Source organism: Seriola dumerili, unplaced genomic scaffold (genome assembly GCF_002260705.1).
Source record: "Seriola dumerili isolate Sdu_G_001 unplaced genomic scaffold, Sdu_1.0 BDQW01000040.1, whole genome shotgun sequence".
NCBI classification, from domain to species: Eukaryota; Metazoa; Chordata; class Actinopteri; order Carangiformes; family Carangidae; genus Seriola; species Seriola dumerili.
Genome location: NW_019174295.1, coordinates 2,144,650 through 2,170,462, shown reverse-complemented (window position 1 = coordinate 2,170,462; position 25,813 = coordinate 2,144,650). Strand labels below are relative to the sequence as shown.

At 42.6% G+C, this 25,813-nt stretch overlaps 1 protein-coding gene across 2 annotated transcripts in view; it reads left to right on the top strand.

The window, feature by feature from the left end:
• Positions 1 to 7,452: 7,452 nt before the first annotated feature.
• LOC111217098 (T-lymphoma invasion and metastasis-inducing protein 1-like) overlaps positions 7,453 to 25,813 on the top strand; it is a 52,795-nt gene continuing 34,434 nt past the window's right edge. Inside the window, exons 1-3 of one of the 2 annotated variants that reach the window (XM_022738811.1) lie at positions 7,453 to 7,653; positions 22,976 to 23,081; positions 24,998 to 25,647. In XM_022738811.1, coding sequence (XP_022594532.1) covers positions 25,005 to 25,647 — 643 coding nt within the window. In that variant the 5' untranslated portion in view covers positions 7,453 to 7,653; positions 22,976 to 23,081; positions 24,998 to 25,004. Of the gene's footprint in view, positions 7,654 to 22,975; positions 23,082 to 24,997; positions 25,657 to 25,813 lie in introns of both variants that reach the window. The other variant, XM_022738810.1, reaches the window with a different exon arrangement.

The following is a 25,813-nucleotide window of genomic DNA, read 5'->3' as shown; positions in this document are numbered from 1 at the left end:
ATCACACTGTGTGAAATAAATTCGTATATTACACCATTATCCCACATGTTGAGACTGCATTGTTGATTTTGTATTCATTCTTATTATTTAGCCTTTAACAACTATTTCTTACTGTGTATACTTTAGCTTCTGAATGGTGGTAGAAGATGTGAATTTGAAACGGCTATGTTTTACTGACATGGTGAAATTCTGCTCCTGCCTGCTTGCGTGGCAACAGCCATACAAAAAGATTTCTTAAATGAGAAGGAATTGCATGAGAATTTTTGTGTGTTTGTTTTGTATGTATGAAGTATGTTCAATAGATAATTTTGCATACTAGCATGCAAACATTTTGTCATGGTGCTAGAGTAAAAGTCAGCTCATCGTGTAGGGCTCGTCTGTACCAACTTTCATATCAGTCCATCCTGTAGTGTGGTTAGAAATCTAATAAATTTAAGCACATCTTGCATATGGCTTTGCTTTTGTCCAGCTTTTCGCTGTCTCATAGTTTTGGTGTGTGGTTGCTGAAATCCAACCACAAGTCACAGCCTGTAGACCTGTGCTTTCAGTGGAGCCGGCGTCTTGCCGTGTTTTTGTCGCTCACGTGACCAGGTCTCGTTGCGCCAAGAAGGGCGGTCACGTGAGACTATCATAGGTAGCTTCACACATCCACGGGAGATTGTAAAAGACATAAATGAAAAGATCGATCTCAGGGATTTCACGTATTGTTACGAATTATTGAAATGAATATCGATTTTAAATTGGAGATCAGTTTTTTTTCAACCCAGCCCTACCAGGTTGCCATTACATTTTTTACAGACATTCATTATCACCAGAGATGAATCCTAGCTGACTGAATGGACACATTATTGATTTTAAGTGAAATATCTCAACAGCTTTGAACAGCAATTTTATTGCTGGCAGGTAAATCCCTATTTATTTAGCCAAAACATCTCAGAAATAGAGGAATATTGTGGTTTTGCATCTCAGAAAACCTCATTTCCATTATTCCTGGAGAGAAAAGTCCTTTTTATATACAGTTTATGGCAAAGACATGATGTCTTTGTCTTTTACTTTTTTTCACATGCACAAGTGTGTTTGTTTGCCTGTCGATGTTACATGTATATCAGAGCTTAAGGCCAGCTGGTTTTCCAGGATGCCGTGTCAGAATCCATTTATCGTCCTTGTCTAAGTCTCTGATGAGCAATGAAATCTTTTGATGTTTTGTGAGAAAGGTTTGAGCCTGATGTGTCTTGATGTTTCTAGAGCGTGCTTTAATAACAAAAGAGCAGGAATGATGTGCGTGTGTGTGTGTGTGTTTGTATCTCCAGAGAAGCCGGGTTACTGGGGTGTGTGAGCAATGAAATGGGCTGTGCAGTTTGTACTCATGAGGTTGTGACAAGGTCAGGAGGTGTGTGTGGTGTGTGTTTGCAGCCGCCTCTCACTCCTCCTCCCTTGGATGACTCCTCACATCCTACGCTGTCACCTGCATGCACAAACACACACATTATATTCCTTTGCCATCTTTTGTTTGTTTGTTCTTCCCTTTAACAAGTGAGAATCAGACACTAAGTGAGACGAGGGGAAAGCGAGATGGAAATGGTAATTTCAGCATGAAAACAAAAGAGACATATACACTGGTTTCCGCCCCTCCCATGTGCTTGTATCCCAGATTATCATCTTTGAATGCAGCACCCTAATTATTGCTGCTCCCTGTTTACATTGATGGAGATTATGATTGATGAGTATGATACAGCACATTTACACAACTGATCTGGAGGTTTCCAGCGTGTACAGTATAGACAGATAAGTCTTTATATCTGATACTTTGTCTTGGTGATTATATGCGATTTCTGTGATGCTGGTTATGTTTGCCAAGCATGTTGCGTGCCAGTTGATGACCTGTCAGCCTATAGCCTCCGTTCTTTTACTAAAATTGTGTGTGTGTGTGTGTGTGTGCTTCTCAGCAGGGCTGTACGTCTTACCTAAACATTTCTGAATTGGTTTTGCCACTATTGGCTGCTGACTAAAGTTTATCCAGCATTAACAATTTTAAATCCCATATTTTACACTTCAGGTGATTTTGTTTTTTTAAGTTTTGATATCCATAATAAATATATTTGTGGTTTTTAGCACCAAAATCCATCTCAGTGTAGTTTTACCTCTCCTCTTTCTGACTTCTTCCCGGAGCTCTAGTAACAACATATCTGTAAGCCAATCAGAAGAGAGACTCTGAGCCTCTTTTCTGATTGATTGACTGTTTTCTGAGTGATTCAATAAAGATATTGCAGATTTTAGGTAAACATCTGGAGAAATCAAATCCTGCAAGGTTTGACATGGCATTGGGTCCAAGTGGGCCATGCTTGGGGGATTACTTTGGGTGGAGATTGTTTTTTTGTGACATCACAAAGTTACAGAAGTCCATGGCTAGTTGGATGTTGAAAGGTTTTGTCCCTACAGATACTGTAGATCTACATCTCAAGTATCTCTCTACATCACTGCAAGATATTTAAAACATTTTTTTTTGCTCATTCTGCTTTGCCTATTTTGGTCTTAATCTCAACCCACATTGGACGCTATCATGTCTTAAACCAGGTTGATCCTGAAATAAAGTAGTGCTGACTGTGGCGCTCCTCCTTTTTTTAAATGCATCTTTCTGTTTATCTCAGCACAAACTAGAAAATATACCGTACACAAGTGTGCAGTATTAACTGTGTAGTGTCCCAAGGGTGAGGGATTTCTGTCTATACTATTTGTGCTGTGTGTGATGGAACAACCGCAACTTCAGTGTGTTATCAGATAATTAGATTGTTTTCGTATTTGCGTGTTTTCAGTCAGTGCCTTATTAGTATGGACTGAAGTAGCTGTCTGAGCATCTGTCCATCTGGTTTAGGATAAGTGTAGCTGACTGTAATACAGCCCATTAATTTACTAAGGGAATGAGGGATTTACATACTGATCTAACATTCACACCTGGAAAGGGCATTGATGCCACTGCTTTTGTGTGTTTGTTTTTGAATTATGTTAGCTACACTCTCATGCCCAGAGTTAGATGCCTCCACTGTGTCTGTCTGATTCCACTCCTCTGTGACAATGCTTGATGTGTGGTGATCAGACAGCAGAGCTCAGAATCAGACACGTACATACGGTTAAAAACCAACTCAGTTTCCTTTCTTCCAGGAAAACATGCGGGGGGCTGAAGGTCATGTTTCTCTGTACTGTAAGAGGAGCAGTAATGTAACAGTGAAAATAACCAAAATAAATAGTATAATATACAATGTTCCTGCACTGCAGGTAACAAGCTAACCTCTCCCAAATGAATATTCATTAGACTCGTAGCTCTGGGCTAATGTTGCACAGATGTGTGCTGTATGACCTTGAAGGGACAAGGATCTACTGGTCCATTAGCAAATGTTAACCACAACCATTCACTTGCCCCATCTGAAGCATAACTGTGCCATTTGGTGTGCATCACATCCAACACTGTATATCCCTATTGTGTTTTTTGGCATGACTACAAAATGAAAGCGGCTAAGACAGAGACAATTGCCAAGAAACTGTGACAAATCCAAGACGCTGCAAACTGATTGCCAGCAATGAGCATGAACCCCACCTGCATGTGCATGTGGAGTTGTGTGTTTTTTTTTGGGGGTGTATTTGAGGCAGAGGGGTTTTAGAGGAGGTTGGGCTCATGTATGATCAGTTACACCCGATGATTGAAATAATTGACGTGTCACCTATCGTGTCAAACCCAAGCTGTCCATCATGACGTTACACCTGATGCATGTCATCGTTTCTTTGTGTTGATGATGAAGGGATGCAGTCAAACACCTGATGCCTGCCTCCTCTCCAGTTTGAGGGCCTGTCAGTCACATCTGTCGTCACTATTAATGAGTGCAGTTGTGTCTTTCTGTATACCTGTCCAATTTATTCACTGTGCCCCTGTGTGTGTGTGTGTGTGTGTGTGTGTGTGTGTGTGTGTGTGTGTGTGTGTGTGTGTGTGTGTGTGTGTGTGTGTGTGTGTGTCCATTTAACACATGCTTTGTGAGCATACCACAGTGCATGTGCATATATAGAGGTGTGCCATGCTAATGGAAAATGTAATAGCGCCAGACAGGGATTAGCTGATATGACCCTAAGCAGTGGAACTAGCAACCGGTAGCTAATGTGACTCAAGAAAAAGGTAGCAGGCCAGAAGGGAAGTACTATTGTGGCCCAGCAGTACATACATTATTCATCAGCTCCACTCGCATGGCTGGTGAAAATGATTTTATCAAATCTGGCAAGGTGGGTGTTGGTCGGGTGGGGGAAATGGGCATCCTGACTGTGTATATGTGCATATCTTTTTTTTTTGACCCCAATACAGTATGTTCATGAATTTCAATACAATATGTTTAGCAACAGAAATGGCAAGAGGCATGAAATGGGAAACCAATCTGTGTCTCATCCCTTCTGCTTTTTTTTTACTGATATTGCTACCCTCCCCACCCACCCACACATGCACACACTGCGATAACATCTGATAAGGATTGAAAGGTGCAGTCTATTGTGCTGAAAGGCCAGCTCAGGTGTGCAGGAAGACAGGGGAACAAAACCGGCTACACTTACAGTGCTGCTACCAAAAAGTCTGTTTATTCAACAGAAAACTGCGACTGGTGAATAGGCTTTGATATTCATTTACTCCTCGCTGTCCCAACCGCCGACTGCACAGCTGACAACAAACAATGAGCGTGTTCACACTACAAAAGCAACACGCCAAAGGATGAGTGCAGATAGAGCAAAACAAGCAAACAAAAAGAGACCCCCGACATCTCCAGCCCTCATCTCTGCTTACATAACATCCTCCACCTGCTGTTGTTTTTATTACCTCTTCTGTATCCCGCTTGTGCCAACACGACATTGCAGTCATTGCTCTGGGTTGTCTTTAAACTACTAACCAATTCCTCCCCACTCCTTGGATAATTGCATTACAGCCCAATAACGCTGTGTTTGGGTAGGAGTGTGGGAACGGGTTGTCTAAGTCGCTGTTCATCCTCCTGGATTGGTTATTTCCTGTTTCAGCCGGCTCCCAGCAGGACACGACCTTTTCCAGCTATACTGTTAGATAACAGAGAGAAACAACAGTGAGACAGAAAGGAAGGAGACGGGCTGGGAAGAGAATGAGGTCTGATGAGACGACAGGTGTACGACAGACAGCATACGTGCATGTACATACAAACATGCTTTACACAAAAGAATTCAAAAAGGCAAGAATAATTGCAGCAGTGTTGTCTAAGTAAGGTGCTGAAATGTCATCATGTGCCCGGAGGTAAAAAGCTATGTGTGTGTGTGTGTGTGTGCTGTCAGCGTGCACATTTGTTAGCGACTTTGTGTTTGTGAGTGTCTCCCCTCTCTCCCCCGTGGAGACTGTGTCAGGTCCTTTTGTTGGGTAGATCTGTTACCTTCACTGCCCTTTGTCCCGACATGTTTGCCTCTATAAATGTTAAATACTCCCAAACACTAGTTATTTCTGTGGCTTCACAGTACAGCAGGCAGAGACAATGAGGATCATCAGCCTGCTACGTAATCGTCCCTGTCTCTCTCATAAATTCCCATGTCCTCAAGCCAAACATTTTGGTAGATGATTTGATGACCCTGAGAAATCTGAGAAAGCTATCTAGTTATCAAGTTATTTATTATTCAGGTGAATTTTACCTAATTATTATTATTATTTATTTATTTTTTTACAGATTTTCATATTTTGAGATGGAAACAGTTAAATATATTTATATATATCTCAATATCTCGCCACTGGACCTCCTCACCTGGCACATCAACAAGTCTCTTTTGAAAAAAACTAAATGCCTGAAGGAGGTTTCTTTATTTCTTGGATCATAAAGGTCTCTGGAGTGCTGAAGCCATTTTTTGGCTGAGTGAGGTCCAGCTGACAGTTTCTCCACACCTTGTTTTTTTAACAGCTTTTAACAGAGTTAAGGTTGTATGAGATTAAATGTGCAGAAGCTGTGCAGTATTGTTTCAAAAATGTATACACTCCCTTGTGTGAACATTTTACAAGTGAAATACATGGAGTAAATTTTATTATATAATATGTATTGTGATGTGCCGAGCTCCCACCAACTGACAAAAGAAAAAAAACATGGTGAGAGTCCAAACTCTCAGAGGTTAAATCCTGGGACTGTAGCCATTGAATTTCTGCCAAACACAACACATAAATATATTGTTTAACACATCAGACTATTGGACAATATGTCTTGTTACAAAGACACTTCCAAATCGTGTGTAACTTGATACTGTTTGCGTTTACCTTTGTCACGTGCACTTAAGTTTTCTTCTGATGGTCGCAAAAGACAAACAGCTAACCACGCTAGCGGCAAATATGAAGCTGTGAATTTGACTTTGAGATATTTTTAGCGCATGTTGGCAAGAACACGAACGATCATACTGAACCTGGAATGGACAGTGGAGTAGTCAGTTATGCTGCAAGAGAGGTTTGAGTAGTTTCTATGGATATCTTGATATTTTAAGATATAAAACTGGGTCGCTGTAGGAGTCCATTGTAACTGTAGTGAATCCAAGCTGGCTACAACTGCAGTGATGCCAGTGATGGAGCAGGCTACGAACTTCTCAGATCCTCTTTTCAAGCCTACAGGTGGTGATATCATGACAGGCAAGAATGTGGGAGACAATAGTAAAAACAGCAAAGGCTTCCACTTGTGGGTGCATTCCTTTCATTTGAGGCTTCTGTTACTAAAAGCCTGGTGGGTTATAAAACAGTAAAGCAAGGATGAGTGGAAAAAACAAAAAAAAAGCATGAGATACAGCAGCTCTCGTGGAAGATTGATAAGAAAGTGATGGATTCTTCTTGTACTCATCTGTGCATGTTTGTCTGCTCTCTACTGAAGCCACAGTCTCTGTTCTTTCTTGTGTATTAAATCTTACAAGTTACACGTTTTAAGATGACATTTCCTACCCACTTAGTTTTCACCATGTTGGTTTGTATTATCTATGATCTTTTAAAAAAAAAAAAAAACTAATTTACTTTATCACTCTATGTTTTAATTGTATGCGAGTGGGCTTGTGTCTTTTCATGTATCCTTATATGTTTGTGCATGACTGTGCTTGTCCACTTTATCTGTGTGTCTTTGTGTTTGTGTAGAACTTTTGAGGCCAGAGAGCCAGCAATTAAAAAGAGGACTGGGACATCTAAAGGCTTAGAGGCACAGACCCAGCACACATGCTGGCAGTCAATTGGCAAGCCGGGGGAGGTGAAATTGGAGAGAGAGAGAGAGAGAGAGAGAGAGAGGGAGCGAGAGAAAAGAGAGAGGGAACGGAGAGAAGGAGGAGGGCAGGGTGAGTGCATGTGGGAGAGTACGGGAGAGCCAGAGAAAAGAGGGCGGGCTCAGACTCAGGCAGCGCTCACACACCCTCCTGTCCTCAGCCTTCTCAGTCTGTTCTAGGCGTGCAAGAGGCAGCATGTGTGAGTATGTGCTGTAATGTGTGTGTATGTGTGTGTGTGTGTGTTTAGAGTCAAACGCTGCGCTGGAGTGCAGGAGACGTCTTACCGGTGCAAGGATTTCCCTGTTTGCTCTCAGAACGGACACGTGCTGACAGTGTTTTAACCACCACAGGGAATTAACGGTTACACACACACACAGGTGTGGAGCACAAGTAAAGGTAAAGAGACACATTTCTTGTTTTGAGGTTGTTTTGGGAGCTTTGTGATGGACAGGGACAGATAGAGTTGTTTGGGTGTTTAAGGTAACTGGCTTCATGTTGTGTGTTTAGATGATTTGTGAACTGTTTATATGAATTTTAATGTTTGTGTGAGATATAGAAAAGGAGATGAAGTCACAGTAAGGAGTTTAAATTTGAGAATCTGACAAGATTTTTGTCGTATATGTTCTGTATCTGTGTGTGTGTGTGTGTGTGTGTGTCTTCCAACGTACTCCAACGTATGCTTTCTTACACAACGTGCCTCTGTGTGTGAGTGTGGCTCCTCTCCTTTGCTAGTACAGTATACTACTGTTTGGTGTTTGGGTCTCCCCTCGCTCCCTCTCTCTCTCTCTCTTACACACACACACACACACACACACACACACACACACACACACACACACATACAGCCATATGAATTTATATAAATACATGAGAACTGCAGCAAAAAAAAAAAAAGGCTCGCACACATAGCCATCCTTCATGGAGCAGTGTGTGTGTGTGTTCGTGTGTGTGTGTGTTCATGAAAGTTTATCAATCATTAATGCTCTCACTGGGACCCTGCCTAGTTTGCTACTTCAAGTAATTTGGTGATAACAAAATACCTTAACAGCCCTCTGGACTGGCAGCACCTGACCCCCCCCACCATTGAACAAACTGCGTAGCTCAAAGGGCAAACACAGTGATGCGTACTGTAGTAGGTACTGTACTGTGGCAGCGTGTATATTTGATTGTGAGCTTTTACGTAACAAATACTGGGCAGATGAAATGACTTGAGATAAAGTGAGATTACACTCCAGATCAGAAACTCGAGTGGTGCTTATAGTAATTAGTTTTCAAAAGCTTGTTAGAAAAAAAAAAAAAAAAAGATCCAAGTCGGTCCTCAAAATATCTGGTTATGCCATCAAAGGCGCACAATGCTAAATGAAGAAAGAGGGATCACACACTAACGGATTTGGAGCTGATGAAGACATTAACGCATTGGTGTGTGTGTGTGTGTGTATGTTTGTGTGTGTGTGTGTGTGTGTGTATGTATGTGTGAGCTGTGTCGTGTGGAAATGTTAACAGAGGAGAAGCGAAACGGCTAAAGAACAGATAGAGGAGGACTGCACAGACAAAGAGAGAGACCTTAGAGCTACTGAAAGTCTTGAGAGACCAGCAGTTAAAGGCAGTGTGGTACTGAAGACCTGGCAGAGTGACAGTAGCCATTAAGACACAGGAAGATCGAGGGGATACAAAAACAAAGGAGGAGAGTCTGTGAGTGTTCACTTTTACCTCCCTCTGAACACTTCATATGTATTTAGCATCCGTCACTCAAATGCGTGTGTGTGTGTGTGTGTGTGTGTGTGTGTGTGTGTGTGTGTGTGTGTGTGTGTGTGTGTGTGTGTGTGTGTGTGTGTGTGTGTGTGTGTGTGTGTGTGCGCACATAATTGCATTAGTGGAGGTGTTGGGTCTCAGCTGTGCAGAGGGTCATCTTCAGGCATCCAGACAGCCGAAGAATTACGAGAGGTCAAAGGGCACAAAGGCTCTGCTGTCCTCTCTCCTCCCTCACTTTTGCGCCTACTCTCTAGAGAGGAAAAAAAAACCAAACAAACAAACAGATGTCTTGGGCATTTGGTTTGCTCCATTAAGAAAAGTCAGTCCAAGTAACATGTCAAATATCCACAATACATCAAGTCAATACTAATAGTGATTTAGTCATAACACAGTGACAAGAGTAAGTAGTCATTTACAAAACCCTGATGAGACAGTAATAAATCTTAACACATTTTTGAGTCCATGACTGTAAAACACAACCAAGCCTGAGAATGATGCTCAATCTATTATCCAGCCTCATTATTAGTGTTTGTTTTGTTTTGAGAAGAAAACAAATTTAAACTAGTTCTCTCTCTCTCTCTCTCTCTCTCTCTCTCTCTCTCTCTCTCTCTCTCTCTCTCTCTTATCTTTCCTTCATGTTATCTTTCTTGCCACAATTCACTGCTTCAGTTGCCGCCATGAGGAAGTTGAATATTGGCAGGGTGTTTTGAGGAAGTGATCCGTGAAAGGATTTATAGTGACAGATAAAAACTGGTGTGTGTGTGTGTGTGTGCGTGCGTGCGTGCGTGTGTTCTTTTTTTTTCTTCAAAATTGACAAAGACTTTGTGAAAGCTCGGGGCTATGAAAAAGCCATTATCTCAGATACTGTTACACACTGCTCATTCAGGTTTATGCTTGTGTGTGTCCATTTACTACGCAAGTGTGTCTTGTGTGTGTGTTTAGGACAAATATGAGTGTGTGTGCATCCACGCAACCATGTGCTCCGTCTGTGTACAGTAAGCTAATATAGTGTGTGAGCGTGAAGCGGGGGATGGGGCTCCGTTAAGTGAGCCTTGTGGGCGTGTGTGTGTGTGTGTGTGTGTATGTGTGTGTATATGTTTGTATTGTGTGTGAGAATGTGTATGTACTGACCCACATTGATACCATGCTAAGTCAGCCCACCTATAGGGCAGATGTAGGTAGACATATCCTCTTCCTCTCCAGCAGCCACAATCAAGCACTTGTTTTTGTCTCTGAGGAGGACGTTGCATTCACTTTCATTCTGAAACCATAACTACTGCATGAGTACTGTAATTCAAACCCTTACCTTAACCCTGAAGTGCGATGGTTTACATTGTAGGGACCAGATTTCTGAAAGGCAGATGATAGATGAATCACACACTCATATTCTGCACCCTTCATATAATCTATACTATAAATACAAATATCTAAATCATACTTATCCTTTGATCTGTTAATGTGAAGCTCATATAGCGTTTCGTGCATTAAATAATACATTTCATAAATGGAAATAATAATCATCATCATCATCATCATTAACAACATGGAACTCAAGCTTACTACAAATACTCTCACATCTTTATCCTCCTCAGTGAATAAGACTCTTCTGACCTTGTGGCAGGTCAGAGGAACAGCCTCTCTTTATGATTACAGACGCAGCACATAAGATGCAGTTTGAAGAGCATGTGGCGGGCATGATAAAGGGATGATGCAATTAACATGAAAGGGATGATCTCTCTCTCTCTCTCTCTCATCTTTGTGTCTCAATTTCTTCTAACCGTTGCTTTGCTAACACTTCATCCTCTCTTCCTCAGTGGTCTACTTATTTCTGCTGTTGAGCAAATATGGGGCTTATGCAGCCCCCAGTGCCCATCTCCCCACATGCAATCAAGCTGTTTAAATGTTTGTGTTTGACTGTGCGCCTGTGGGGTTCTCTGTGAGTCCGTCCTCTCTCTGTGAGTGTGTGCGTGTGTGTTCCTGTCGCTCACGCTCCCGGTTCTCTCGCTGCTGTCACTTGCAGACCAGCACCAGACGGATATTGTTAAATGTCTGTTTTGGGAAAACTAAGGCAAAACTGACAGCTGAGGGTGGAGGGTATTGCATGCAATAGTAGGGGGAATCCCTTTGCAGTATTCATGATAGAATAAGTCAATGGTGCCATGAAAACTAATCACATAAAACGTTGGAAAAACTCTTCGGCTGACATGCTACAGGGGAAGATGGGTCACAAGAAAACCTTAATCAAGTTTTCATTCAAATGTAGCTCAATTCTCCAGTCAGGTACCATTAAACAATTGCAAACAAGGCGCAATTAGATGACATTGAGAAGCATTCAAACCTCAGATAAAAATGTGAAGGAAATTTATGTTTTAGGTATTAATTTGAGCAACTATTTTAGTGTATAGTGTGTTTGTGTGTCTCTGTTCCATGGCCTTGGCTTTTACCATGTGCATGACAAGAGAGGCAGAATGAGTCAGTGTGAACATTATGTCACACCGACGTGTTTACCGTCCGTTTGTAATGTCGCTCATCTGGTCGAATAGGACAACAAGAGTTGTTAGCTGGGGGAGTGCGTAACATCAGGTGGAGAACGTTTTGCTTTGTGCCAGATTCCTTAACATCAGCCTCCTGCTGAGAAGAAGAAGAAGAAGAAGATGATGATGATGATGATGCAAAAGGAGTGGGAGAAGCAGAAGGGGATGCCTCTAATTGAGAAGTGGTCCAGACGGGGGAGGGGTGTCTCAGAGCTGACGTGAGCTGGCATGTGCCCTCATTCATTTCCTCCCTTTTGTCTCCTCTGCGTCTGATGATGAATTGGGAGTTTCTTCCTTTCCTTCCTTCCTTCCTTCCTTCGCTCCCTCCCTCTTTCTCTCTTGCTATCTGTTTCTCTCTTTCTGTCTCTTGCTCCATCATCCCTCCTTCCTTCCCCTCTTGGTGTGACAGCATTGCCATCCCTGTCATGTCTGCCCATTATCTCTGATCAGTGTTGCGTTCCAGCCCCCACATCGGTCTGTGTGTTTGTGTGTACATGCATCTACATCTTATTTGATATGGTTAGATCCTCAGATGTTTCCAGGCTGCCCTCAATACAGAAAAATAGCATAAGAAAAAAGCAGTGAAGGGGAATACGTGTAATTTTGTTTACTGAGTGATCCACAAACAAAGGATGCGCACAGTGCAAACAAGTTGATACTTGTTATTCTAGAGCAGTACAATATGATAAGGTGGCAGAAACTGAGCCGAGATATGGGAGTGTGGTTTGGTGGAAAATGGAGACCTGTTTTGAGACGAGACGAGTTAACTGAACAGGAAGCTGTTGTAAAAGACTTCAGAGTGAGAGAGTGGAAATACAGTTGTGTGTGAAGTGCTGAGTAGGGATTTAAGGCAGGAATTACTGTGAGAGTGCAAAGAGTGTCTTCAAAGATTGTGTTTATGCTTTGTTTGCACTGGGGAGATTTGGCTTCCTGGGATCTTTTTTTTTTTTTTTTTTTATCTCTGCTTGGAAATCTTTACACCCCCTACTTTGCCTGAGTGTTCTGTGTGTTTTGAGTGTGTTTTTCTGTCCAAGTAGCAGAGGAAACAGGCCACTTAGCCATTGTCTCCTCGCTCCTCTCCTCTTCTCCTTCACTCCATCTTTCCTTTCAACCCTCACATTACATTAGTTACAGTTAGTAAGAGGGTTAGTTAAAGAGAATGCCGACCTGGCCCTCAACTCAGTCCTCATCACATAGTCACACTTCACGTTCCTGCTTGTTGACCTGGAAGTGATGCAGTGGGATTGTACAAGGCGGTCTGAAACAGCCTGTGTATGCATTTGTAAGTGTGTGCATGTGCAAATATGTATGTGAATATGTCTGAAAGTGTGTGTGTTTTGGAGCAACAAACGCAAGGATGAAGGCTTACGGGCAGAGCTGCATGCATTTTTTTTGTTTTTTGGATTGAGTTTCTTTGGGGATAAAAAAAAAAAACCCTGTGGTGAATGCTGTATAAGGTTTCTGTTAGACTGTGTGTTTTTGTTATTGTCCTGTGGTGCATTAGCTTTTAGGCACTTGAATGTGTGTGCATGTGTGTGTGGTCAGATTGCCTTTGTCCACTCCCCTCAGGCCTGCACTCAGATGTCAGAGAGTCGTGTGGAGCTTATACAGGTCACTAATGCACTGAGAGGGGCGGCTCTATTCACTGTAGCCACTCAGAGCCTAAACAATAACCCCCAGCTCGAGTCCGCACAAGAGCTCAACTACCAGGAAATGGACCCATTGACCTAGATCCAACCCCATCCACTGAAGAGACGCTGCATCGCTGACATGTTGTTGACATCCTTGTCTCATTCATGGCGTTGTTTTTGTCACAAGACATCGTTCAGACACTGGCTGAAATCTTACAGGATAGTAATGTGAGGAGTCTCTTTGTGGATGTGGCCAGGGACTTAATAATGACTTGCTGACTTTTATAACTCGTATAGTGACTAGAGTTTACTTTCATTGGCATACATTTTAATGATGCAAAATGAATAATTCCTACCCTGTTAAGTAGCAGAATGTCTCAGGAAGATACTGCTTTGGAAAAAAAAAGGGGAAACTGAGTTTTTCTTTCTGGAAATGCCGATTATGCCTTATGTTGATCCCAGCCTGGAGGTAATATGCTAATATGACACAACATCACAGGATGCAACTTGTTTCCATATGTTGTTCTCCTTTACAGCTCTGCAGTATTTGTTTCTGTCAATTTGGTGGAGCCAAAAATCAGAACTTAAATATTGTTGTACTGTGCGTGCTGTGTGTTACTAAGCTAAACTCATTATTATTGTTTTGAAATGTGTCTGTTGACACATACAGTGTATTTCCTGAAAAAGATTATACCTAGATCTAAACTAGGGATATGTGTGGTGTTCTCTACTATTGCTGAAGCTTTGGACAACACAAACAATTTGAAGATATCTTGCTAAATGATGACTAAATGATGAATCAGTTGATCAAAAAATGACAGATTAATCAGTAATGAAATAATTATTAGTGTCAGTCCTGATCTCCACAGAGTTAAGTTTTAGTCCAGACTTAAGCTTAGTGTGGGAAACTGACCTGATGTGTGTGGTAAGATTACTGAAGCAGTTTGTTGTTGTTGAAATTTGCAGAAGATTGATGCAACATTCTGGGCGTAGGTCCTCTCTAATTCTCTGAATCTGTCACACCTTATTGTGTTTAAGGATGTGTGTGTGGGTGTGTGTGTGTGTAAGATGCACAAATGAAGAAGTGAAAAGCAAGGGTAGAGGGAGGGTAGTTTCTTTGTGGTAAACAGCTGACAAAAATATGTGATCCGCTGAAAAGTACATTATGTGATGCAAATTGGTACATTCAGCTCACAAGCTCTTTGACAAAGACTGTGAGTTTAAATGTAAAACTCTTTCAACGTCAGACATCTGCTACATCTCTCAATAGCTATTTTATATGTTTTTTATTTTGTTTTAGGCCAGTACGAAGCTTTCTAGCCTTTCTAATAACATCTAGTAATATCTAGAGTGCACCAAAGGACTACACTGTATTGTCTTGGTGTCCTCCTCCTCAGAGACACACCACAGTGAGCTGCCGTTTGTCTGTCACATTCTTGCTGAACATTTCTTACCCCCATCCCTCACTGCTGTACATTGTCTCCTATCTCTACTTCAAGGGGGTACTTTGTTTGCGAGCACTGCTGTTGACTCAGGTGCAGGGATGCACTGAGATAACTTCCCCCTCCACCCCACCCTCCCGCTGTCTCCCTGCCCCCTCTCCCTCCAGTCCTCCTCTGTGCTGCCCGCCACTAACTTCTTTCTTAACATTACCTGCTTCCTCACCTCTCTCGCTCTCTCTCTCTCACTGGTTCATACTGTTAAGGTTCGTTTTTCCCCTGTGTCTCTCCTCCTCCCTTAATATCTTGTATCTCTTTTCTTTTTCTCCACCCTCTGCACGTTCTCCTCCTTCCTTACCTGTCCTTGTGCGGTCATGCTGAAGCCTCTCTCTTGCTCCCTGGTAGTACTACAAAGGTTTTGCAGGACCTCAGCAGTTTTCCTAATTAAAAAAGTGATGAGAGTTCTGCTTTGTGTTTTATTAACTGTCTTCGCTTTACTCTTAAGAATCTGATTAAAATCACAGGAAGCTATTACCTGTGTAATGCATTGTTGCTGTATTTAAACCTTAATATCCTTATTCTGTGTACCATAAAGGAATATTTAAAAAAAAAACAGTCCCTCCATTTTCCTCTTAAATTTCTTTATACTCTCGCACATCATTTCAATGGAAACTCGGCTCATGTAAACCTCGGTTATTACTGTAAACCATGCATAAACAACTCAGTCAAACTGTTCTAAAAATAGATAATCATAGTCAGCTCATCACTTCTGCGAAAAACATTTTGTTCTTCTAGAAAAATATAGCAGGGATCAATAATTTTCTTTAATAAGATGTCATATTTTTATTAATTAATTAGTGCTTACATAGTTTAGCATAGTAGCAAACAACAATTCTTCCTTCTGTCTTAGAGACCATCTGTTCATACCTACACACATCACACATGGACAGTGGCTCTCTCCAGATAGCCTTACTCCAGTCATATTGTTAATGACAACAAATCGGGCCTGTTCACATCTGCCCTACTTCGACACAACATCTATCTCTATCAGCCCCTCAGGACCTATCAGCACCACTCCACCTCTTTCCCTCTCATGTCTCCTTCCACCTCAGCACACATCATTTGTCTGTCTACCTGTGGCCCAACACTCAATTCCACCCGCTCCCCAGCGCTCTAACAACCTCTCATCCTCCTTTCAACACCATCATCTCTCTCTTTTTTCTTTTTTCTCAGACCCTCTTACCGCTCGCTCTCCTCCCATCCCCCCTGTGTCAACCTCCCACCTCACTCTACCTTCGCCTAAAACCCTCTTATCGCTCTCTCGCCCACCCATCCACCCTGTTATTTCGCCGTCTCTTCAGACTGCAGAGTGGAATAGGAAGTATTACCCGCCAATTTGGCTCCATTCACACCTGTCTGTGTTTGTCAGAGGGTGTCTATGTGTGTCAGTGTCTGGATTTGTGGTGATGCCAGGGTTTAACTGATATGAATTTCTTAAGTCAATATTTGATTCTAAAATTAAATATGTTTGGGGTTTTTTTTTGCCCTTTACTAGGACAGAATGGAAATCACTGAAACAGATTTCCAACCATACACTTACTTTTCACCCTTGACACCCCGAGTTAGGGAAAAAGAGACTAAAATAATGGGAAGGAATTCCCTTTCCAAGATGGTACAACATGCCGTAGTCCTACTCAATAATTTCAGGATTAAAAGCTCTTTAGAGCAGTGTGTCCTGTCCCACTTCATTACTTTATTGCCATGTCAACCAAGCTAAAAGGAATTTGTCTCAGTGCAACTGGGATTAGATAGAAAAACAGGGCAACTTGAACACACCACAACACAATCACAGCAAAGAATCCAATAACAGCGACAGCACGGGATCCCTCTGTGTGATAAATCAGAATAGGTGGTAGAGGAAGACTGTAGAGGAAACACGACAGATTGAGAAAGTCAGAAAAGTTTTGAGTTAGTTAGTAATAAGTTACCTGTGGTTCTAGTTCCTTGCTTTGCACTGAATACCAAGGGAATCTTTGTTCTTTGAAACTGATGGACATTGATGGCTGATACCGGCGATGGATGAGACTGACTGGATGATATCTGCTGTATGATAAAATCCTGCAGTTGCATGCCGTTGCCCACGTGTCGTTTCAAGAAATTCAAATATGCTGCCACGTCCGCACATTACTCTTCTTCTTTTTTTAAGTCTTTCTCTATCTTATTCCTTCCCTCCCAGCCGCCCCCCCCCCCGGCTACGTCTTGCCCCGCAGGGTTTCTACGGTTACCAGCTGAATCTGGAGCACAGTCAATGTCTTATCCCACTCCGCCTGAATAATTAAACAATACGTTTTTTTAACTGCCTCTCACTTATTAGAAACTGCAAATCACCGCATCAATATACAGTTGATTGGTTTTGATGACTTGTCTGTGCAATCAGGGTTTTCATCAGGACGAACGAGCGGGTGCTGATTGAGGAATGGCAACGGAGGGAGCTGATGATAGTTTAACATTTGTCATTCAACCTGCTGCATTGTATAGTTATACTCCATCAACAAGAGGATTTCAAGTGGCGTAGTACCCTACAAGAGAAGTTCAGGAAGGATTTCATTTAGACTGACACACCTTGTTCTCCTTCATCTCAGAACAAGTGGGAGAATGGAGGACTCTGATTGTACAGCGTAAAAGCCTCGCACTAAAGTATATATCTTGAAAGATCATAATGGGAGGTTTCATACAGGGATCCTGTGATTGCTGAAGTTTCACTCAGCAACTCAGAGTGGAGCGTCAAAAAGCTACACACACCCATTGACTCTCATGGGCCTCTCACTCAATGGAGGACTTGTGGTGGAAGGATTTTTCTTCAAAATATGGTAATCCCCGACTGCACCGCGCTGCCGACACAGTCAGCTGAAATCTGAGTTAAGGAGCGTACAGCGTAAGCTCCTAGAAAGATGGAAGAGCGTATTTAATGAGGTTAGTGACACTTGAGGAGTAAAGTGGAGTGAACTGATCGACACTGAATCCGACTGCCCGTTATCTTTATTTATTTATTTTTTGACTTGAGCCTCAGATGCCACACTGACCCCAGAATCTCCAATCTTTTATATGTCATTTTGCAGATGATATGCTGCACTCCATAACTATCTCTTTACCCCTGTTTTGAAGCTGTTATCTTTATTTTTTTTATTTATTCATGTTGCTTTTTTCACTCTCATTTTGGCACGCTTTTTGACAGGACTTGGCAGTGAATTTGCTTTGTTATTACTATTACCGCCACAATCCCAAATCTTACCTTACACTTCTACACGAGGGGACCATCGTAAATTAATAACAATCATCTCTCCTTTCCTCCCTTTCCACTTTGTTCTGTCATTTTTATGCTTGGCCCTCCTCTGAGAGCGTCGTTCAGGAAGGAATTATAATTTTGTCTCTCACCACGTAGAAGAAATTAATGTTTGATTTAAGCAGCAGCCGAGACTCATGCTTGCAGGCACGATGTTTGTGTATGTGCATGTGTGTGTTTAAGCGGGGGGGGGGGGCCCACGTGTCTTGTCAGATCCCGAAAGGATGAATAAGAAGCTAATCTCCCTCTTCCAGGGAATTCTACCAGTGATGTCTGAGACAGTCCCGTCTCTGAGGGACTGTGGGAGTGCAGTGGAGTGTGCGCTCCTATCTCTACAATAGGATGATTTCAGAGCGCAACTGACTGCTATCTCGGCACTGGATAAATACAGTTGCTCCTCAAATGTGAACAATACACATACACCTAGGTGTGCGCATACAGACACTCACTAACGGATAAGTCCCTGATCCTTATTTGTTTGGACCACTGAGCCTTCCTGCACCTCGTCCTGATTCGCATGTTATTCACAGTGTGTTTGTTATCTTTTTCAGCAGGTTTGCTCAGCGTAAACAACAACAAGGAAGCCCCGGTGTACAGGCATGCGTGTTTGCGGGTGTGCATTTCTCTAGGTGTGTGCATGCAAAATCAGGGCGCATGGAGACGTACTGATAAAAAACCCTCTCCAGGATTCCCATGGTACTCTATTTTGACTTGCTAGGAACGAAATTTTCCCCATTCAGGAATTCCTTTACTTACCCCCCAGAGAGAGCGTTAACCTCAGCGACTTCACTCCCTGCCTAGAGGGAGGAGGAGCAGGGTGGGTTATGTGAAAGGGGTGGGAAAAAGGCTTAAGGGAAGGGTGAGTCCAATGATTGCTTCATGCGTTTTGAGGCTTGATGGGGGGGCTGGTGGTCGTGGTTCAAGAGTGCAGAGAAAGGTCAGAGAGAGCCCAGTCAAGCTGAGCGCCACTCTGGTTGCAGAAGTGTCTAGACACTACTGTTGTGCACCTTCAGTGTCTCTCTGAGGTTGGGTTATTTTCATTAGACTCACTGGGAAGTCAGGAATGACAAAGAGAAAACACTGAGTGACAAAACACAGCAGTAAGAACTATTGTCTTAATAATGTTTCAATTCTAACAATGAGGTCCCCGAAAACATTTTAAGAGATGATAAAAGTCTTTAGAGCTATGCATCCTGTCATCAACAGCTGTTAATCTGAAATAAGAAATTATATTAATTCAGTCTTAAACTAGTGTGAGACTCTTCTGAGGTTTCGTATCCTGTAATGTGTGACACACAGTGACTACAGGTTACGTGCTGATGACACAAAGCCTGGACCTGGATAAAACCCTTGACTAATAATTCATCATTGTTCTTATTCATTTATTTGTCTCTTTATCAGTTCCTACACTTTTATCATTGTCACTTCTACCTTATTTGAAAAGAATTCTTCATTTATTGCTGTTTGATTTTATTTTGTCTGCATTGTGTTTGCAGTCATTATGTGTCTTTACCTCGGCACCATTTAAAATGAGGGATTCTACCTCAGTGTGTCCTCCGAGGTTTTAAACAAGTGGACAAATGAATGAATGAATGAACTACATATCAGTTAAACAGCAAAACCTCAACGCTTTTAATTCCACAATGAAACATACACCAAATGAAAGATGTGTCACCTTTACCTGTTTAAACACTTGCTTTATTTATGGATGGGATCCTCACTGTACTCCTCAGGTTTACATTAGTTATATGAAGTGCATTTATGATGGGAATGAAGGGCATTTAATACAGGTGCTTAGTGATTTCATAACGTGAAATCTGTGTCTGATTTCGACAGCGACAATGTGGTGTAGACGATGACAGGCTTAAAAAAACAAAACAAAAAAAACCAATGAGACAGGTCTCGTTTGGCTCCATTCACAGAGCATTGTCGTACAGTGTAGTGCGCATCCACGTCATGTGTGGTTTCAGTCTGGAGCACTGAGCTGTGTGTCATGTGGGGCGGAGCTGCGAGACAGGTGCAGAGATGAAAAGATTGGCTGGGGGAAGAAGGGTGTTCCCGCTCTGTGGCTGTTCTGACAGGCCTTTGGTATTTTTCCAAACAGTGTGAGAGCATGTGTGTGAGTCTGAAAAACCTGCTCGCATTTCTCCAGGGATTGTGCAGGTGTGTGTGTGCCTGGGAGCATGTCTGCCTTTATTCTATTGTCCTCCAGTGTATGCCACAGAAAGCTACCTGCTGGCGAGAGCGTCTGCGTTCACGTGTTAGGTGATAGATGTCTTTTAAAGCAGCTGTGACAATGTGGCAACGTGAGTTTGAGAGCTCCAGTACAGAGTTGTTTCTGACATCGCAGTTAAGAGGCACTTCCAGTCCCAGCACGATGCTCGGCTCTGTCTCCGTCTCACTTTGTGTCCCCTTATAGGCCAGAAGCCAGTGGAGTTTTCTATTGTGCGCTTGGAAAACAACAAATCTGCTTTTTAAACATTTTGTTGGTGATAAATTCAGTAAATAAAAATCAAATATAAATATAAATATGAAGTGAAGGGACTTGATATTTAAGACATTTATGGAATTGTTCTTTGTCCCCCCCTCTCAGTGCATGTGCTTGTGTGTGAGAGGCCATATCTGTGTGGTAATGATGCCTTGGCTGCTGTTGCTCAGGCCATTGTGTTAATACACTCTCTCAATGTGTTAATATACTGCGAGAATGAGAGCGAGAACGAGAGACCGAGAGAAAGAGAGCGAATAATTATGTTTCCCCTTTTGTCTCGCCTCCCTCAATTAAGCCCGAAGAGAGGCAGCCAGAGCACATGTCTACTTATCCACTTGAAGCTCGGCAACAATAGGACCCCCCTCCCCAAATAACTCTGTCTATCTCTCCCTCTCATTTTCAGTCTTCATTTCTTCCTCCCCCCCCCGTCTCACTTTTCCATACCAAACTTCTATTCATAGCACAGTACCCCCATATGTTTTTGCCTCCTCTGTCTCTACCAACCTCGGCGCCCTCCCTCCTCATGTGTTTCGCCTTCAGCCCTGCCTCACCTCTCAGCTCTACGTGGGTTTTGCGGTGAGCTCTCTCTCCCCTCTCCTCGTTACCCCCTCTCCGTCTCCCGTGCCTTGCTGCGGGGCATGGGGAGCGGAAAAACGAAGAGACTAAACATTTTAGACTGTACACCGCCAGAGGAAAGACAGTGGTTTGATTTCCCTTGTGTTGTGTTAGGCAGGATGGTTTTGTTTGTTTGTGCTTGTGTGTGTGTGTGTGTGTGTGTGTGTGTGTTTTTCACCTCCGCCCCTCCGAATCAGACAGACAGACATATACATGTAGATGAACTGCATGTCTTGAGTTACTGAGTTACTGAGTTGAGGTACTAAATAACCAATATTTGTTGCACAAATTTAATTATCACCAAAGTAAACTGATGCCAGATTTAACAGGAAATCAGGACCAGCTCCAAAATGAATATCCAGCACCTGTCAAGCATTATGTGTGGAGGATAATGTGTGTGTCTTTGTTTGTTTTACGGGTGGGGGGCCAGCATGTGGGCTGGGATGAATCTCATCAGGCCGGATGGGATGGAGGACGGATGAGAAATAATAAAGACTGGAGTGTTAGGACGAACAGAGGAGGAGGAGGAGAAGTATCAGGGTCAAGTTTAGCTTATGTAACCGCTTCCCACAGCTGGGGTGAAATGTGCTACAGTGGCTATGTTTAAAATACATGAACACACACATGCTGGCATGGCGCAACGTCAGAGCTGACCGGTGAAACGAGACGCTGTGCAGCAATTCTCTTATTGTCCTTTTCTGCTTCACTTTATCTGCACTTTCATCTCTGTGTATTTCTGTGAACAATCTGATCTGATTTAAAAACACAGCCACTTCAGTCAAAGTTTGGTGGCAGTAACGTTAGACCAGTCTTGCAGCCCTGAGGGAACAAATTGATGAGGCAAAAACAGAAATGTCTAGTTAAAATGACAGACCTTGTGCTGACTGACATCTGCTTTGCAACAGATTTGTCTTTGTTTTCACATGGCAGCGAAATTATTCCTTTTACATAATTTCCCTCCTTATCAAAACCCAAACTAATCTGACAATAGTGTTTGCAGCACTGTGGGCAGCAGTCAGTCTCCCAGCTAATCTGCCAGGGGCCTCTAAATGCTTATGCTAGCTGACCAAGAGGGATCATACATCCAAATTAATAATTTTCATCTGGTTTATGAACTGAAAATATGTGCAAATCTACACGCTAGCAAGCAGGCTTGAACTTGCATACCTCCACACTATACATAGCACATTATGGAAATCATGGTCTACTCTAAGCAGCTCAGGGCTGGTATTAGAGAAAATTAGGTCGTGTTGGTAAGGATCATTGAATTGAGTCTTAAGCAGAAAATCACACTGCATAGCTGCTTTCATCTCCTGTCATTTTACAGTGTGTGAGTGTGTATGTGTGTGCGTGTGTGCACGCATCTCTTTGTCTACAGGGAAACAAGGGGTGTTTTCCCAAAATGTTTTGTGCACATGCCTGTACATGCCTGTGTGGTTTCTGGTTGGCAGAGAGTTTCAGGGTGCAGTTCAAAGAAAATACGGTTGTTTGTGAGTTTTTTTTCTCGCCCCTCAGGCTCAGACTGTACCTCCGTGCTTTGTTTCTGATGATCAGTGAGTTTGTATATATGTGTGCATTTTAATGTGCATTTCTTGTTTTGTCTTTTTGTTGTTTTTTTTTTTTTTTTGCCTCCCTGCATTATCTGCACACCAGGCTTACTGACCCAAGTGTCCCTTATTCCCTTTCATCCTGTATGCTGTCTCTCATCCTATACATTCCCTCTCCGCTGCGCTTCACAGCTTTACTTTCAACTTTACTTCACCCGCTTTATGTAACATACCTGGCAGATCCTCCTGCAGAAGCACCTTCCTCTTCCCGCCGTCTCTCTCCTCCTCTCTGTGCATTTGACACATCGGGTCACTTTGAAGTTGTGAGAGCTCCGTTGAAACACTTCTCTCTTTTCTTGTTCCTCTCAGGGCGGACTGACACCACCGTTTGAGGATGTGTGCAGGATCGTGCAGTCGGTGAAAGGCGACACCACAGTGAGGTGGGGATGCTGGTGATGCGGCTGCTTAACCACAGGTAACCACAGCTTGTACACTTCAGTATGTCGATTAGTGATTTGGTTTGTATTGAATTTTAAAATCCTAACAGTTTATTTGAATTTGAATATTGTATTTGTTTTAAAGGCGGTGGTTCTAAATACAAGATTAAATGAGTTGTTAAAACAGAATTTATCTCGTTGGGAAAGATTCTCTCTCTGCAGTTTGAGTCCACGCGGAGAACCTGATGGTGTAGGTTTGATGATGTGTGACTCACAGAGGACCAGCTGATCTGACAGCAGTTGACTCAGCAGCTCCATGTGCTTATATAACAGAGAGCATGAGGTGAAGCAGGATGCTGAGATAACTTTGTGATCAACAGAATGCAGCTAAAAACGGATTTCTTTGATCATTTTAACTGCATCTGGGAATATGGCTGATGCATAATTTGAGCAGTGCAGAGGGAGAGAAGTGCTGCAGTGAGATTAGTCCATCCGTCGTTGCGTCAAACAAGATGATAAGGATTCATGAATGTGTAGGATCATAAAGTACAAGTGACAAAGACCAAGATTAATTAAAGTTTTAACTTTAATGATTAAATTGTGATGCAACTTTTAAACATATGAGGAAAAAAAACATTTTTAAAGTTTTAAAAGTCTTTGTAGCCACTAAAAGGGGAAATGGGATTTTGATTTTCTCTAAATAGTTAAGTTTAATTCACTTTTTTGTCCCTGTGCTACTTCATGTGAGTGTGTTGTCCGAACATTCAGGTCAGGTAAAGTAGCCAAAAACTGGATAGGGAGTTTCCACCTCAGCTCAGCGGATACCTGACCCCTGATCCCTACATGGCCTTCATAGAGCTCCTGGATACCTTTGAAATCCCACCATTAGTTAATGGGACATCAAAGGTTACCCACTCATCCAGCACAGTGATTGACCTGCTTTTCAGTAAAATATGAATATGTAAACAACCCATTTAACAAAGTTCCTTGTCCGTCAGATCATAATTTGAATCTCAAAGCAGAGAGCTGTGTAAGAACTGCAGATGAGTGCCTTCAATGTTTTTGACAATGCCATTAGAAAGCACAACCTGCTGCGTGGTTTGAAATATTTGAAAACAGACTGTGTATCTCACAGTGATTTTAAAATAAACTGGCAACAGTCTCTAACTTTCTGTAACCAGCTCACACTTCATCACAGGCAGAACAGCACTCAGCCCAGTTCAGTGGGGAATTGTGAAAACACAACAAAAGATATCTCGCTCTTAAAGCATCGCACCACTTAGGAGCTGGGTATTGAAGGTTTCCGTTAACACTGCCAATGCAATACGTGAGTTTTGGCACCAATCCTAAAACTAAGTAGTTTTTTTCAATTCTTGATTTTGCTGAGTAAGACATTCTTTTTCCACAAACCTTTTCTTTTTCTTTTAACAAAACCCACTTTACATAAGATTACAGTAAATATCTGAATCTGACCAAGCATCCACTGCAGTAAATGACGGATTTTGATAGTTGCTGCAAGTTGTTTTATCTGTTATTTCTTTGAACAGCCTCCTCTTAGTACTTTCAATCTCACTTAAGAGTTGCCGTGTGTTCTTCTGTTAGTTTCTCTGACCTCCCCAAAGGCACTGGCCCGTATAACAAGTTAATTAAATAAAAGAAAATGCATTACAAGCAGCTGGCAGATGCATGTTGTTATGTGTTTTTTCTAATGAATGCAATACTCTGTGTTTTAAACCGAGGAGGGATCTGGCACCTCAGATTGATCAGTGTGCTAGTTAATGAACACAGATGTTTGATATAAAGCACAGATGTGGCGCACACCAATAAGAAGTTGTAAAACACTTAGGTCACTACTTTATTAACTTGCACGAATTAGTCATGGTCTAGATTAAGGGATAATGGGAACATTTCTAAGATGTATATGTTTCACACAACCTACTTCCTTCATCCACAGTTGAATCATGGGAAACGTGGAGAGTCAGAATGGGGACAGTGGTTTCTATGGCGATGTGACGGGACAACTCTCCCGTAAGCACACGTCCCGCTCACTCCGTCTCTCCAGCAAGCAGCCGATCACCCGCCGCTCCCGCCACTCTTCTTCAGTGAAACAGGAACACAGGAACTCTGAAGCCTCAACCCGCTCCTCCAGCACGCCGAGCATCCCACAGTCGTTAGCAGAGAACGGACTGGAACCTTTCAACGCAACAGATGCGTTCGGGGAGTTTGGCATCAACCCTCACTGGACACAGCGCGTCGCTATGACAATGAGGCCAGAGTCCTACCAGCAGGATGATGACCCCTTGGCCACGCCAACTCCCGAAACCTCAGAGGCGGACACTGTTGCTCAGGATGGAGGAGAGGACTCCATGGGGGAGGGGGAGGGAGACGCTGTTGGAGAGGAAAGGTACCTCCAGCGGATGACTGAGGGCCCCCGGGAGGGAGGGAGCTTTAAAAAGAAGCGGTCGAAGTCGGCGGACATGTGGAGAGAAGACAGCCTGGAGTTCTCTCTGTCTGACCTGAGTCAGGAGCATCTGACCAGCACGGAGGAGATGGTGGATGGAGGAGAAGAAGAGGAGGAGGAACAGTTCACACGGCCCAGTGCAGGTGAGGATGGTAAACATAAATTATTTACTATTTATTGTAAACCTACAGAATACATATTCAATTTTCTCACATAGTAATTGGGAAGCATATCCATTGCTATTGGCAACATCAGAGCAAGTTCAAGTTAAGTCAAGTCAAGTTACATTTCCTGTCTTGAAATGGTAGA